Raw genomic sequence first — 15884 nt, 5'->3', positions numbered from 1 at the left:
TTAGAAATACAAATTTAAAATAGACTGCTAAGAAAATGGTCTTACATTTAGAGTAATCTCTCATGTAAGGAATAGAAACTCTCATTTAACATAAGATGGTGTTCACCTATGGATCAAAATCCTCTGTTGGGTGAACAGGGAAATGGCTCTACCTTTTTCTTCCTGGATTAGGTGAACTCTGAGAAAACTGGTTTCTGGCTCAGTGCTTGCCAATTGATGAGATCCATGGCATGGAGATCTAGCAGTTATTTCTCATCTGTCAATTTTAGGTTGTTTATAGATGTGCACACACTCAGATGTGCAGTCTCCGATATTGAAGACAGATAGTAAAATCTAACAGAACAGAAATTAAGCCTCGTGTTGTAGTGTTGGTTCTTACATTGTTTGTGCTACAAATGAAACAGAAAGCAATTTGTTAACGTCTGCACAGCAAAACCAGCCTCCTTACTGCCTTTTTGTTTTCTGTCTACAGGCGCCAGAATGTTCCCTCCCTCAAGTGGCCTGACAGTGTCCTGCTGGTTTCTGGTTAGCAAGTTTGGTTTGATACACAACAGTCACCCACTCCGTTTCCTCACAGTCGTGAGGCACATGTCAAGAACAGAGCAAGAATTTGTTTGCTTTTCAGTAAGCTTCTTACCGCAGGACCGTTCTTTGGTCATTTCCACAGAAGAAGTGGAATTCCAGCCGCTCGGTAAGGCTCTTCTCAGTCAAACTGCAGTGCTGTGTCCTCTGATTATTTGGAATTTTTTTTTTTTTTTTGACAAATTTCCTCTTCTTATAATTACCCGCAACGCTAATGAGACTTTTAATCTCTTCAGTTTTCTTCTGGCAGCCTGTTGTGTTGTAATTCTTGGTCATGTTTCAGTTTTAAGTTTGCTGTAGGCAGTGAAAGTTATTTTGTGGCCTGCAATATATGATAAAATGTGTAGAAATTCTAGGGAAAACTTTTGAATGTCAGTTGTGTAGTTGCATCCAATTGCAGAGACTGGACTTGAACCAGCTGGTTCCTCTCTGTTCTGTATGGCAGTAGGTAGATTTAGAGAGTAGGACTGAGGAGTTTGGGAGTGATCTAGCTTCTTAATAAAACAGTTCATTTCCTTTCTTCACGTTTAGTATCTTTTCTACTATGACAGCTTTTTAATCTTTTTTCCTTGTTGTCATTTATCCCTTTCTCCTTACCGAGTACAGTAGGTACTTCAAATGTGAATGTGAATTGAACATTGCAGAGAAGGTTGCTAATGGAGCAGGAATAGTAGGTGGGATTTTTCATGTACAATTGACATTATGTGAGTGCTCTGATTTAAAATCCCAGCTTCCCTCTTTTCATAAAAGCCACAAGTTAAAGTACAGAGTTTTGTCATCTCATGAATTTGCTAGGAATTTTTTTTGTGTAAGCTGACTTAGTGAATATCTTGAGGAGTTCACCTCTTAGAATATGTTGCAGCATTAAAGCAGCTAGCAGGTGTTATTTGGGAATACAGCAAGTTGTATGCTGGAGCGATCTGGAAAGTTGTCCAAGTCTCAAGACCCCATAATAAACCTTTAGGGTATGTTTTAAAGACATTGAACGGAATTACCAAATCACTCTATACCCATAGAGTTGTGTTTTGTGTCACATTTGACAGTTGTATTCCAGGGGCAGGGGAAGGTGAGTGACTTTCTGTTGACTGCCACCTGTTTTTGCTGTTACAGATATCATGGAACCTGAGGGTGAAGTCCCAAATCCCTCCCCTTTTCCAGGGCAAGTACAGTTTGGTTGTGGCAAGCTACTGATCACTGGCCAGTGGCATCATCTCACAGTGACACTTGCTAAGGAAGCAAAGAAGAATTGCATTGCATCAGCTTATATAAATGGTCAGACGCTTGGCTCTGCAAAGGTAAAGGCTCTCTGCGTAGATCTTGTACCTCACATTTGCCTTTTCATTTATATCTCCCCATGTATATGCCGTGAGTTTTCAGTATTAACCTGAGACTCAAAGCATGGTGGTTTGCATATATGACACATGCCACTCTGTGCTGTGTGTGAATGGAGTCAGAAATCCATGCAGCATGGGATGAGTATTTGTGCAGCTTTTCAGAAGTGTGCTATCAGCTTATACTGATGCTGATAGTAACTGTAACTGGCCAACTCTTTGCAAGAATCCCAAGATAGATGGAATTTCCTCAAGCATCTTACACAAGCATGTTTCGAGCTGTCTTCTTGCTGTTACACCCATTGAACAATCCGCTGAGTCAATGGCCTTTTTCCCACTGGCATTTTAAGCACTCAGGAGCAGATAAGTGTTCCTCTTTTCTGCTAGATTTTCAATGTATGACATAGCTCTTGAATTAAAATAATATTTCTTTTTCAAGTTAACAGAAATCAAAGAAATGTTTCAACTAGGAGAAATTTGTAAATGTCAATATCAATGAGTTCATTGCAAATGTTGACATAGCTATTATTTCCCCTAATGTGCTATTTCTTCTAAACTTTTTGCATAAGAGTCAATTCTCAAATGGTGAATTTTTCAGGTTGCATGAGATATCATGAGAAATCAATCCAAAAGCACCTGAAGTGTTCATAATCTACATGATAAATGAGAAGAGTCCCTGGTTTGTATTATCATTATCATCATGCTTCTGGTTTTGAAGCCAATCTCAAATTATTTCTGAGATTAGATTTTTGACTTTTGAATGTTCTAGGCTGGCAATATTGAAAGTGCAGACTATTTGTATTTCAAATCTGGTTGATGTGGTGTTTTTTTTGTTTTGTTTTTGAATATATTTTTATTAATTGAAACTTATAACCTTTGTCTCTTACTTCTTGTCACCATATTTCAAATCAATCTCAACATATGCAAAGCTCATTTGTGCATTTTATACTTCCCTTGTAAAAGCAACCTGTTTAATTCCAAATATTCTCTTTCCCATACTTGAGAAAAATGATCTGTCTTCTAAATGCCTGTTGGGACCTATATCCATTTCAAGAATGAAAATTTAATTTAATTTGCCTTCCTTCAAATGAGACTGAAAGTCATCAATAAAACTAAGCCTAAGCATTGCAATTGATTAAGGAATTCACAGCAAATGTGTTTAACATACAATGAAACAACTCATAATAAATAAAACAAGCTTTTAGTAAATAAAAGATGGTCCCAGTGCTGAGGTCTCTGACATTATGAAAGCCTTTATCTTGTTGTGTACAGTGAAGAAAGGATTGTGAGAGAAATTAGGATTGCACAGAGATTGTTAACAATATCAAAAGCTATTTTTGGGTGGCGTGGCTGGGCAAGGATGGAGTGAGTGGGTCACTGTGTTGCATCAAGCCTATATGTTCACTCAAATATCAAGTCCTGCCTCCTAATCCTGACCAGTCCCATCTTCTACATCTTAGTAGTCAGAGATAAGTAGGTACTAGAAGTGTTGTCCTAACAGCAAGTTGTTAAAGGCAGGGATAAGCCCTGAAGTACAATATAGTCTCTCTCTACCAAAAAAATTCCAATTACTTCCTACGACAGCTGTCACATTTTAAAAAAATTATGGATTCAATGTAGGATGCTGAATACTTATTTAGTTACCAAAATTCAACGGCCCAATTTCTGAAACTGTGTTGCTTTCACTGAAGATAACTTATGCGCTTGGGCATTCTACACTCTTCAAAAACTGTTTATTCTCTGGTTGCCTACTGCAAGGTACGATCTGTAACCTGGCTTTCTGTGTTGAACAGTCTGAGGTATGAGTATTAGAACAATAAAAATACATCTGGGGTCAAGATAGGGTTTTTCTTTGCCAACACTGGAAATTATTTTGACTGTTTTTTGAAGAAAAAGTAGGCTTCAGCTTTCTGAAATGCTTATGTTTGTAATACTTCTGAAAATCTGATCTCTAAACAGCCGTTGGTAGTTGCGTTGCATGACTGGCTGAGACTTCAAGGAAAGAGGAAGCAGGCAGCACCTTCCAGGCACAATAGCTGACGACTCTGGGTTCCCTCAGTGAGTTCTTCCTCTGTTGCAGATGCAGTATCTCCAGCCTTTACCAGGCAGCTGTATTTCCATGGAACCCTCTTCCTTTATAGACGTGTATGGGTACATAGCTACTCCTCGAATTTGGAAACAGAAGTCCTCCTTAACCTGGCGCCTTGGCCCTACATACTTGTTTGAAGAAGCCATCTCTGTGGAAACCATAGAGGTGATTAGTAAGCTTGGCCCACAGTATTGTAGCAATTTCCAAGCAGTACAGCTTCAAGGTATGTGATCATTCTCATATCCATCACTATTTGTTTGTCAGGGCAATGCTCTTTTTATTCTTATAATCAGCTATTAGTATTCTAGCTGTGCCTAGAGCTTGTTCTAAATCCTGGAACTCTGCGTTGCTGAGTGTTGTACAAGATTGTAGCAAGACATCATAAGGATCTTATAACACACTGAAAACTGGGCAGAAAAAGAAGTGCAGGAATCAAGAAGCAGAAAGAGATGGAGAGTACAGAGAGATAACATGTCCTTGAGGAGATGTAAGACTGCAATTCCTGTTGGGTAAACATTAAATGGAGAAAGTCTCAGTTAAAGCTGCTGCTTCATGTTGCTACAGAAAAAACTTAGCAGAAGAAGCAGCCGCATCTTTAATTGCAAATGCCTGCAGAGTAGCAGAGAAGGATGGAGAAATAAGTTACATTCCATTTAATGAAGAGGCTTTTTAACTGAAGCATACTGTTAGCTTCAATTATTAAACAGGCAGGCGAAACATTTCAGTTATTGATTACTGTTTATTCAACAAATAGTGCATTCACCTCTGTACTAAAGCTCAGGTTAAATGAGATGGTAATTTCCCATTTGATAAGAGCAGAATAATCTCAGCTAGTGATGCTCCAGCCTAAAGCAAAACAAAAAGACTGGCTGAAAACACTCCTACCGAATGCTGTTTATCTAGACAAAAAAAATCTCCAGGTCAGCCATGGGAAGGGGGATATTGAAAGATAAATTGTGTCAAAAAACAACCCTAAAATGAAAATATTACCAACAGAAGTCAGAAGGATTTGATTTTTGAAGTGTTGAGACTTTATGAAATCTGAGGTGCTTGTCCTCTGCGCACTAACATCTCCCTGTTCCATAAAAACACCTAAAGAAACTTTTTTGATGGAAATTTTGACTTAAAAAGAGTTTCAGCACAAACCCCCAAAATACCGTAGTTCATTCCTTAAATTGGATTTGCGACCTTGTTATTTGAATTGTTTCAGCAGTGTTGTGTCCCATCTCACAAGTATCTCATTGCTTCTCACTAATTAGCAAAGTGCTGATTCTTTTTCTTGTAAAGGCTGTCCCCCTCAGCATTAGTTTCCCAGGTTATAAAAAATTAACCTGGGAATTATATATTATATTATAAAAAATCCAGGTTTCCCAGTTTATAAAATTGTCAAAAATACAGGATTTAAAAAAAAATCCAAAAATAAAAAATTCTTGAAAGAAAAGCGTGTGAGAATTTCATACAGTCGTTAAACTGCTGAACCTGGTAATTTCTAGAATCTTCCCAAGTATTGTGAGTTGGCAGCTGTAAACATTTGCCGCTGTTCTTTTTCTTCCACGTGAATCTTTGCTCCTGATATCCCTGAGAAAGCTCCCAGTAACATGGAAGGCCCCTGAAATATTTTCTGTGCCCAGAAAATTTATATTGTGTGGACAGAGAGTGTAATCACATGAAGCCCCAGAGATATCTAGAATACTGGGAGAGGATGTAAGACCTATACAAACCATAACCAGAGGAGATAAGCCAAGCACATGTCCTATTGGTGCTTACACTGGCAAGCTGCCATAGATTGTGTTGTAAAGAATGAGGACTGTCTTCTGATTATAGTTAAGTCCTAATCAATTCCTATTGAATATTTGGTTTTCTCCAGTTATTTTCGATCTGACTCTCTCCTGTCTCACATGTTTAGCATTATAGTTTCTCTTGTTTTAGGTGAGGACAAATGTGATGATCATAATCCTACACCTCTGATCGCAGAAGAGAAGATTTCTTTTGGAATCAATGCCACGTGCTCATCTCTCACTACAGTTCAAAATATAAAGAGCTCCTACAATGAAGTGGATGGCCGGCTGATTGCCAAAGAGGTCACAGATCTCCCTCATTTGTCTTAAACGCATTTTCTCTTGTTTGATTGGTTTCGTGGAGCACGGTTTGTTGCTTTGTCTTAGTTGCATAATGTCAGTGGTTTATTTTTTTTTCCATTCTACTCATAGTTTTATTTTAGTCTGTGGAGAAAGATAGATTGGACAGTGTGAACATAGTGTTAAAAGCGTTTCTTAAAATAGCAACAAAAGCCATAGTTTTCAGGTCTAATAATAGTTTGTTTCAGTCTGTGATTTCTTTAGGCCTTCACAATGACCTTTCACACGCTGTTCTAGCCAGGCCTACTGACACGCCGAAGTAATGGTGGTGTGGGATATTTGAAGTGCGTGAATGTTTGTCCTAGCAATCAACTTTGAATGGGAAATAGTTTTCATAGTTTAAAAGTAATAAAATAATCTAAAGTATTGGAGCATCTGCTTGTTACTTTTTGGCTTCCAAGTACTGTCATATTGTTTCTTAGGACATCTCTTTTATCTGTTTAGATTGGGATTAACTCTCGAGACAGTTCAACTCCAATATTCCTAGCTAAGAATATTGCTGGACATCTCTCAGGCTCCTTGCGGTCTATTGGGTCAGTGGCTGTGGGACAACATGGTGAGTGAACTATTTCTTAATGTTTCATAATTTTTAGGTGTTGGGCTTTTCTCTGTCCACTAACAGATTTAGTCCATGTAACTTCCTGGTAGAATAACACTGCAATTTCCTAGGGGTAAGAGTGTTCCAGTCCTCTGCAGCAGCTACTAGCCTGAACTTCATTGGAGGCCCTGCCATTCTTCTGGGTCTCATTGCTATGGCTTGTGATGACCACACCTTGTACGCAACTGTCAAAGTCCTGAATTCCGTCCTGAACAGTAGCCCAATGAGTGAAAAATTGATGAGACACATACATGGATACCAGGTAGATAGTTTTTGTTCATTCATTCTGGTTATATTATTTCTCTTGCAGAACCTTATCCCAAAATCTATCAGTGGCAATGAGCCAACCACATCCTGGCTATTAGCACTCATGATTGGAACTTTGTAAGTTTTGAGATCTTTGAGAGGGGGATATAGGATAGTGCTCTAAATCCTGTTCTTACAATCTCTAGGAACCTCTATAACAGTATATCTGCTGATGGGAAGGTGAGGGCAGGTACCTCTTGTTTGGCTATGATCTGATGATCTAAAGCCAGTACAGCAGATTTGTGAGTGACCTACCCTTCACGTTTTCCCAACATGCTTGATCCCGCTCATAAAAGACCACTTCTCAGGCAAGTCTACTTCCTCCCCTTGGCTCATCCAACCTAAGATTCCTCATTACAGACTTCCCAGTGTAGGGCTGACAATGAATTCCTGTGGCTTCACTGTGTATTAGGAATTGTGCTGATATAAATAATTGCTGTCTGGATTTCATTAAGTCTGTCCTAAGTTCATCCTTCAAACCTGAAAGCTGTGCAGATTGAAGAGTTTGGTTATATTTAAGCACTGCTTATGCAACACTAGCTGGGTTAAGGCTCAAGTGTGAAATTTCAGTTCAGTATCATTTACTTTATGCTGTATAGGCTAAGCAGAGTCCTACAGAACAGAGAACTCTTTAACAGAGATGGTTCCAAATGAGACTTTTAACATTGGCTTCAGAAATGATTTATTATAAACTTTCAATTTTCCAAGTTTGTGAATTGTTCGTAAGTTGATTCTGATTCATATTAATGTATTTATCATACTTAGGTATTGCTTGCCCGGTCCTTTCTTGTAGGTGAACACCAGCCTTTAGATTGTGAATGAACTGTTCCATTTGGCTTTGTGTTACATAGCATTCTCTTCTCATGACGGATTATCATGTTGCACTGGAGTGGTTTTACTTTTTGTTTGGATGCCTGAACAATTTTTTTCTTGAACCACCAAATAATAAGAACGTGTCTTGATATGTATTTTTGAATGAATGTCTATTCCTTAAAACCTATTCAAAAGATAGTGACTTTCTGAACATTTTTCTCACTGTATCAGGAATTCATTGAGCAATCAAAGATAGACTTACCTGATAAACTGGCAGTGTTTCACACGAATGTCTTTCATTTGAAGAGGACAATGTTAGTATTATTTTTAAACTAATACCGTTTACCAGCAACTAATAATAAACCCATGAAGAATGTCGTAGAAAACCTGCTATGATTATTTACAGTTCTTATGCTGCTTTTTTGTAAATTCTATTCAGTGTAACATGGCATGTATTTTGCTCCTGTTCAGTGCCACAAAGTTGTCAAACACTTCCAAAACTTTACCTTACTGCACAAAATTTTATTCCTAGACAGTAATCTTCTTTCTTCATGATGTTTAATATAAGATATATGCATGCATGACTACGACAGCCAAGTAAACTGTGCATTTGTCTTGAATTAAAAATAGTGTTATATGTTATCTTATAAATATGTATTTATACTTAGTAGATACTTATTAAGGGGTTTTTTGTTTGGGTATTTTTGGCTTTTTTTTTTTTCCAGTTGCTGACCTATCTGTTGAAGAGGAAGACACAGCTTTTAAACAACAGGATTTTACAGTTAATGCTGTCCTTAGTGGGCACAGCTGAGCTTGGATTTGAGTCTTCAGTCATCAAGAATTATAGTGCATTCCAGTATGTTCTCTGCAACTTTGAGGTAAAACTGTTGACATTACTTTGTGGGTTTGGCTGAATTAAAAATGGCTCTATATTATGAGGTTTGGTCCTGGATCCAATATTTGGGGTGTAGTGTCATTGGTTTTCCACACTGTGTGGAGTTGATAGTCTCTAGAATAGCAGGTCCTGTCACCGTGGCTCCCCACTGTGCCCTGGTGCAGTTTGGAGTGTTCCTGCAGACCCTGAGAGCCTGTTCCTCAGAACTAGCTCAGCAGCAGCAGCAGCCCCTCACACTGGCAGGGATTTCCCAGTGCCTGCAGGTGGTAACTGCAGAAATGACTGAGAGTTTATGATGTTATCCTCCCTGAACTACGTCTAACTGTTCTCTGCCACAGATTACTAACCTCTCCACTCAGCAAAGCAGTAAAACCTCTGCTTCACTTTGTCTTTCAGCTTTGGATGAAAGCACCAGAGAATCTTGACCTTGCTCTTTTTTCACATCTTGTGGAAATCTTGCAGTCTTCCAGGTACACAAGCTAGTGTTTGATTCAGAAACATGTAGGACGAGCTCGCTTGTAACCTGAAGCTGGAACCATGAGGTGGATATAAAGGGCCCAATTCTAGTTGGAATCAGTGGACTCTGGGAATGAATCATTCCTACGTTGCTTTTTTGGCGCTTGAGTTAGCTATTTGATAGGCCACTGAGGTGACTGCGGGGCCAGACTTGGAAAAGCTGTGTGGTGACCTGGTTCACATGGAACCGCTGCGGTACAATGAAAGTTAAAATGTCTGCTGGGAAGGGGGATCTGAATATTTGAATTGAGTATGAAATAATAATATATATTTACCTGTTATATAAATATAAAATATGAACATTTATAAAATATATATAAAACATATATATAAAACATATATATAAAACATATATATGTGTATGAAATGATAATAAAAAATAAATGAAGTTGTGTTGAATACTAAAACACAACTCAGGAAGACCTTTTTTAGAACGGTACACTTTCTTAATCAGATGTACAGCTGTGTCTGAAGAGACATAGCATGACAGAGGGGCTGAGTAAAGCAGGATACTAGATTCCTTCTTTTTGGTACCAGAATTGCTCTATGCAGAGCTGTCTAGTTTCCCTTGCTGAATTTTAAAAGAATAGCATGTATTACCAAAAACTCACTGCTTGAAAAATTCAATAATGTTGTTTTCTTTGAACTCATTGAAATGCAGCAGTTTCTGCAGGAGGAGGGCGGATAGGAAGGGGTAGAGAACACACAAGGAAGTCTTCAGATCTCCATCACTGACACATATTCAATTTGTCTGACAGTGTTTGAGATGTTGCCAAGGCAACTTTAGAAGCCAAAGATGCAAAGTATTAGTGCAACCTGAGAATCCTTTTACCTGAAACCCAGCAAGTTTGGTTCTTTCCAGTAAAAGCTTTTAATAGTCCTTGTGCTTTTTTACAGAGATGGATGTCAGAATGCTGCAGTCGCCTACCAGGTGCAAATGGTGCCCAAATTAATGTTCCTCTTCAATGATTCTGAAATCAGTAACTCCAGGATCACTGTGGTCTGCACTATTCTCTCTCATCTGTTGCAAGGATACTTTAACACAAGGGATGTTCTCAGGTAACCTTCATACCTATAGCTTTTTCTCAGTTTGCAGATGAGCTATACTCCTGCCAGAACTTCCCTCACCTCATCTTTGGCAGAAGCCCCTAGGTCTTTAGCAGCTGCAGGAATCCTCACTGATGAAAATCTCTTTCATGCCTTCAAAACAGACTTCAGTCCAACCTTTTATTTGCGTGAGTGGTGGATTTAGAATATCAAATTTGCCATGTGGTAAGGAGTGTGCACCAGTAATTTTTCTTAAAATATCATAATTTGTTATTCCATGGTAATTTAGTTTGTTGTCAGGCTGATCAGTGCTGAGTGAATAAAGACAGTCCCAGTCCTTCCACCTGCAGGAGAGCAGAGACTGCAGCGGACTCTCAGCAGCACTGAAAGGTTCCGAGATTTCTGCTGATCCCGGACTTTAGACACACCTAATTGAAATTGTTGTGTGTACCATTCCTATGGTGGTCTGTCCCTTAAGAAATGCCCTTCTTGTGGGCAGGAGGAGGTTATGCACTTTCACCAAGTGTGTATGTCACATGAATCTATCATTAAAACCAGCTACTGTGTTAAAGCACACTACAGGTGAAAAGAGATAGCCAATCCTCCTCCCTGAGTCCTCACTGAGGTTTCTCTGCTCTTCTCTATGTGTTTGAAAACCAGATGGTGACAACAGTGATATCTGAAGGCCACAGGCTGTTCAGAATCTTTTTGTATGAACAGTGTGCTTAACTCGATAGTGCTTTCCTCATGGTAAAAGACTTCTGAACTCAAGAGATGAAAAGAAAAACATTTCCAGAATAGAAGAGATATTACTTGCTTTTGTAGATACATATCCTTTTTATTTGCCTCCTAGAGGATGAACTTCTGCATTCCTATTTCAACCCTGTTTCTGAAGTGATTAGAATCTCTAATGGTTGTCATTAACAGTCATCATTAATGAGTATTGAGATTTGAATGTAATCTTAAAATAATTAAACAAATGTCTGTCTGCTGACAAAAACTGTTTCCCTCTTTCTGTGCAAGGATTGGGTTGTTCCTTGTTTACACTTTGAAACCTTCTTCTGTGGATGAAAATCAGATTTGCGTGGATGATGTGGCTGAGATGCCCCACGAAGGTGAGTAGCTACCTTTGGTGTGTGTGTTCTGATAGACAGCTAAAGTACTTCCCTTCTTCTCTGGGGCATGATGAGCCCTAAATGCAACATAGTGCTTCTATCTCCAGTGGCAGGAAGAGACATGATTTGAATTACTTCACTTGGAAAAGGACAGGCTGATGCATTGAGGTAACTAGAAATTGCAGGGAAAACTTATATTGCTACAAAAGCCTCATGTGAAGGGTAGCAAAGTGACGATCACTGTGTATGTGTGCAGGAAGGCCTGACCTACCACAAGATCCACCTCCTGCTGAGAAAGTTCCCCTTTTATCCTCTCTCTATTAATAAACTAGCAGGACTTTGGCTTCATTGTCCAAAGCCTACACAATGTTGGATTTCATTGATACACACAAAGATAAAGGCCACTAAATTGAAATTGCCCCAAAATTAATGTACTGGACTCATACTTGGAATAAAATGTTACTTGACATCCTAGATTTTCTATGAATGCTTTGCTACACTTAGAATTGTAGCAAATAATAATGTGGAGCTCTGCACCTTTTAAAGTTTGTGTATTTATGTCAGCTTTGTGTGTGGGAACTTCTAGACAGCTGGCTCTTTTATTGTTATTTTTCAGTTGAGAATCTCTTGGTTGTTGCACTTCTAAACAAAATATTATATACCGAGGAGACACTGGTAATTGTAGTTTTTATGTATAAGCATCACAGCTAGGCAATACAAGTCAGATTACCTGTTTGCATTTCCCTCTCTGTTTAACCTGAGATTACTTCCTGTGATTATTCAACGTGTGGTCTAGATGGACTTGATGGTGTAAGCACTGGTCATTTCTGATTTTGGCAGGAATTCTTATGCCCAGAATCTGATGGCTGCATCTTTTTCCTCTAGAAAAGACTGGTATAAATACTTCCTCTGGGCTAATCTGGTGCAAACAAGGTTGTTCATCAAAGCAATGGAACATGTGTTTTGTTTCTTCATTAGTCTTTATTACTTTCTGATATTTGTAGCCTTAAGCCAAACATCTGGAAAGACAATCTGGCTTCGAAACCAGTTACTGAAGACGTTGTTAGATGTAATGTACTCAGACAAACTTCATTTGTCCTCTGAGTAAGTAGAAACAATTTAGAAAGTTGTGGGTAAGTGTCTGTCTTGTAGATTTCCACTTTAGTGATGCTTGACTAGAGCTAAACACACAGATAATATTTGAGCCTCAACGAAGTAGTAAGAAATAGTAAAGATTCAGAGTTATTTTTCTGTCAGTGGTTTATCTGGCATTCACACAGATATGTAATCAGATAACATGTCTGATCTCCATTTAGAAAAATGAAATGTTTTCAGAGAATATCTCAAAGGAGGAACCCAGATATGTCCTCTGCATTGCAAGAGTTGAAGAAAGCCCATCTGTCCTTGAAAATCAGTCCATACTAATGTGGGATTACTTGCACCCCTCTATCATAGCCATGAACATGCAGTTACTGTAGTTCTAGCTTGCATAACTGAAAGGCAGAGTTGGTAGTGCTGGGTGCTGTCCCTCTCCGTTTTCATTTGTTAATATATATTGAACTTCCAAATTTAAACTGGAATTTTCGATTTCATAGGTTGACAGACCTAGTCTGTGATGTAGTTTACCTCAGTTGTTGAGGTAAACTACTCCTTTCAGAAGGAGCTTCGTGTTAACGAGCTGGTTTTGTTTGACAGTAGTATAAGGTCGGATTTTATAAAATCATAGAATAGTTTGGGTTGGAAGGGACCCTTTAAGTCCAGTCCAACCCTCCTGCCATGAACAGGGATATTTTCAACTAGATCAGGTTGCTCACAGCCCTGTCCAACCTGACCTTGAATGTTTCCAGGGATGGGGCTTCTACCAGCGCTCTGGGCAACTTGTTCCAGTGTTTCACCACCCTCATTGTTAAAAGATGTCTTCCTTATATCTAGACTAAATCTACCCTCTTCTGAGTTTAAAACCATTACCCTTTGTCCTATTGCAACAGGCTTTGCTAAAAAGCTTGTCCCCACCTTTCTTATTAGCCCTATTTAAGTACTGGAAGGTTGCAGTAAGGTGTCTCTGGAGCCTTCCCATCTCCAAGCTGAACAATCCCAACTCTCTCAGCTTTTCTTCACAGGAGAGATGTTCCTTCCCTCTGATCATTTCTGTGGCCCTCCTCTGGACCTGCTCCAATAGGTCCATGTCTTTCCTGCACTGAGGACTCCAGAGCTGAACAAATACTCCACATTGGGGTCTCATGAAAGCAGAGCAGAGGAGGAGAATCACCTCCCACAACCTGCTGGCCGCTGTTTCTTTTGATGCAGCCCAGGATACAGTTGGCCTGATGGGCTGTGAGCGCGCTTTGCCGGCTCATGTCCAGCTTTTCCTCCACCAGCATTCCTAAGTATCTCTTGGGTAGGGCTGTTCTTAATCCCTTCAGTCCCCAGCCCAATTCCTTTTGCATCAAACAGTTCGCCCAGCAGACCCTTATCTCTCTAATTTAAAGAGAAGGATGTTGTGGGGAACCGCCTCAAAGGCCTTTAGTGAGAATTAAGTGGCTTGAACTATGTGGATGAGTGCATTAAATTTGTGATTTTTGTAAATTTTTTTGGAATCTTTGTGATTCTGTGTTGTGATACACTTTTAGTCAGATTTTTTTCTAGAGAAACTAAATTGCTTTGGGATTATTTTAAATAAAATCTCCTTTCTGTCTTCTGCCATGAGTTTTCATGCATTTTCATTTCTCTGTTTATCCTAGGGAACAAGAGGAGGTATTTTTTGCACTTGGGCCAGACTGGTTTCTGCTGTTCACACAGAGCCACCTACACTCTAGTACGGTTGTTCTAGGAATCAAGCTACTTCTGTGCTTCCTTCACAATCGTTTGCTGCTGAACAAATTCAAGGAGGGCGTAGTGGCTGGACGCTGGCTGGAAAACAGCTCTGCAGGGCTGAGTATTCTAATGGGTATGTGTTGGTTTAATGCTCCTACTATTTTAGCTTTTCTGTGCTGGAGAGTAGAAGACATTGTTTCTCCCTTGCATGGTGGTTGGCATTTCTGATTACCAATTGCAGGCAGATGGGCCTTTTTGTCTTGCATAACATCAGGCTAGTCAATAAGCCTGTGAGATGTCCAGATATTACCTTAAGCCCTGAAACCTTCTCCTGTAAGATATATTCACCTTTCTTTTTCGTTAACTAGATCTGTAGTTCTGAGAAAGGGAAGCATAAGGAAATAGAAGAATTCAGGGAACCTCTACTGTAAACAAAGTGATAGTGGGAAAGATTGTTAGCTATTAGTCTGAGGAAGTTTTGTAAAATATTACAGCCTAGCAGAGTGCTCTGGACACAGACAAATGAAGATATATTTGGGTCAGTTCATTTGATTTTAGACATTTCCTCAGGATGATTTCCTTTTCTTTTCCTTTAAAGATAATTTGAAAACTCAGCCCCCAGTGCCTGACAATGGCTCCTTCTTGATTTTCGGTTTTTCGGTGTTGCAAAGATGTCTGACTGATCATGTCCACATCCCTGAGATCTACTTGCTTGTGGCAGGGCTCTTTCTGGCAACTCCACAGTCTGAACCACCTGAAGCAGCCAAGGTATGGGAAAATAGTGTACAAGCATGAAGCTGCTATTGCTCAAGTACTTTGCTATTTTGTGGTCTTCCCTGTGAGAATTCTCAGGCAAGTTAGCCCTGCTTGGGTTTTTGAGATGGTTAAAATTAGTCGTTCACACTTTAAAAATGAAATAAGTTCACTTTGATTTAAGGAAATCTGTGTTTGGAACAAACTTGTTCATGCGGGTGTTAAACGTTTTTTTTAAGTACTGTATTTTAGAAAGTAATTTGGGTTAACTTCCCTGTCTGTTCTTACATTGTCAAGATTCATTAAAATCTCAGAATCGATGGATTTGGGTACTTTTTCCCAGTGCTCTGAGAAGCCATAAGGCATTTTTGCACTGGGAGTGCCAAAACTTACCTCAGAAGAGGAAAATCCAGGAAAAAAATTCAATAGGAGAGGGAGGAGTTGCTGGAGGTGAAGATGTTTTGATTTTTTTCTGATGTGGAGAGAGCAGGTGTATTTCTTGATGCAACTTTTATGATTCTCCATCTCTTCTTGAACTATTTCTCCTGTTGTAGAAAGATCTTGAGTCGATGTTGCAGCAGATCTTGCAGGACCATCACATAGAGAATGTCCTCAAAATTGGATTGTGTGCAGAGGCAGCTACTTTACTACTGGAAATGGTTAGAATCACTGTGGACAAGGTAAGCATTTTGTTGCAAGGACTGTGAAATGTAAATGACAGAACAAACTGCGTGAAACTGTCAGAAAGCAGTGACAGTATTTACCTGTAAACCCTAAACTTCCTTTGCCCTCACAGGGTGCTACCGAGCATAACAGCAAGCAGTGATTGCAAAGCATCAGTCCAACTATTGTCCTGTTTATGTTACATAGCAGATGATGTGATAGAC

At 39.2% G+C, this 15884-nt stretch overlaps 1 protein-coding gene across 8 annotated transcripts in view; it reads left to right on the top strand.

Moving 5' to 3' along the window:
- Nucleotides 1–15884, top strand: part of WDFY4 (WDFY family member 4) — a 151477-nt gene that overhangs the window by 37186 nt on the left and 98407 nt on the right. For all 8 annotated transcript variants that reach the window (XR_008450752.1, XR_008450755.1, XR_008450753.1 and 5 more), the window contains 14 exons: nt 473–691; nt 1693–1877; nt 3994–4225; nt 5932–6083; nt 6585–6696; nt 6810–7000; nt 8583–8735; nt 9149–9222; nt 10166–10327; nt 11339–11430; nt 12435–12534; nt 14172–14377; nt 14843–15012; nt 15552–15677. Coding sequence is in view for 1 of the 8 variants with exons in the window: in XM_054072005.1 (XP_053927980.1) it covers nt 473–691; nt 1693–1877; nt 3994–4225; nt 5932–6083; nt 6585–6696; nt 6810–7000; nt 8583–8735; nt 9149–9222; nt 10166–10327; nt 11339–11430; nt 12435–12534; nt 14172–14377; nt 14843–15012; nt 15552–15677 (2174 nt within the window). In the remaining 7 variants the exon portion in view is untranslated. The remainder of the gene's footprint in view (nt 1–472; nt 692–1692; nt 1878–3993; nt 4226–5931; nt 6084–6584; nt 6697–6809; nt 7001–8582; nt 8736–9148; nt 9223–10165; nt 10328–11338; nt 11431–12434; nt 12535–14171; nt 14378–14842; nt 15013–15551; nt 15678–15884) is intronic.

This window comes from Cuculus canorus, chromosome 7, assembly GCF_017976375.1.
Source record: "Cuculus canorus isolate bCucCan1 chromosome 7, bCucCan1.pri, whole genome shotgun sequence".
Taxonomy (NCBI): domain Eukaryota; kingdom Metazoa; phylum Chordata; class Aves; order Cuculiformes; family Cuculidae; genus Cuculus; species Cuculus canorus.
The sequence above is the reverse complement of the archived record's forward strand: the minus strand, read 5'-3'. Positions and strand labels throughout refer to the sequence as shown.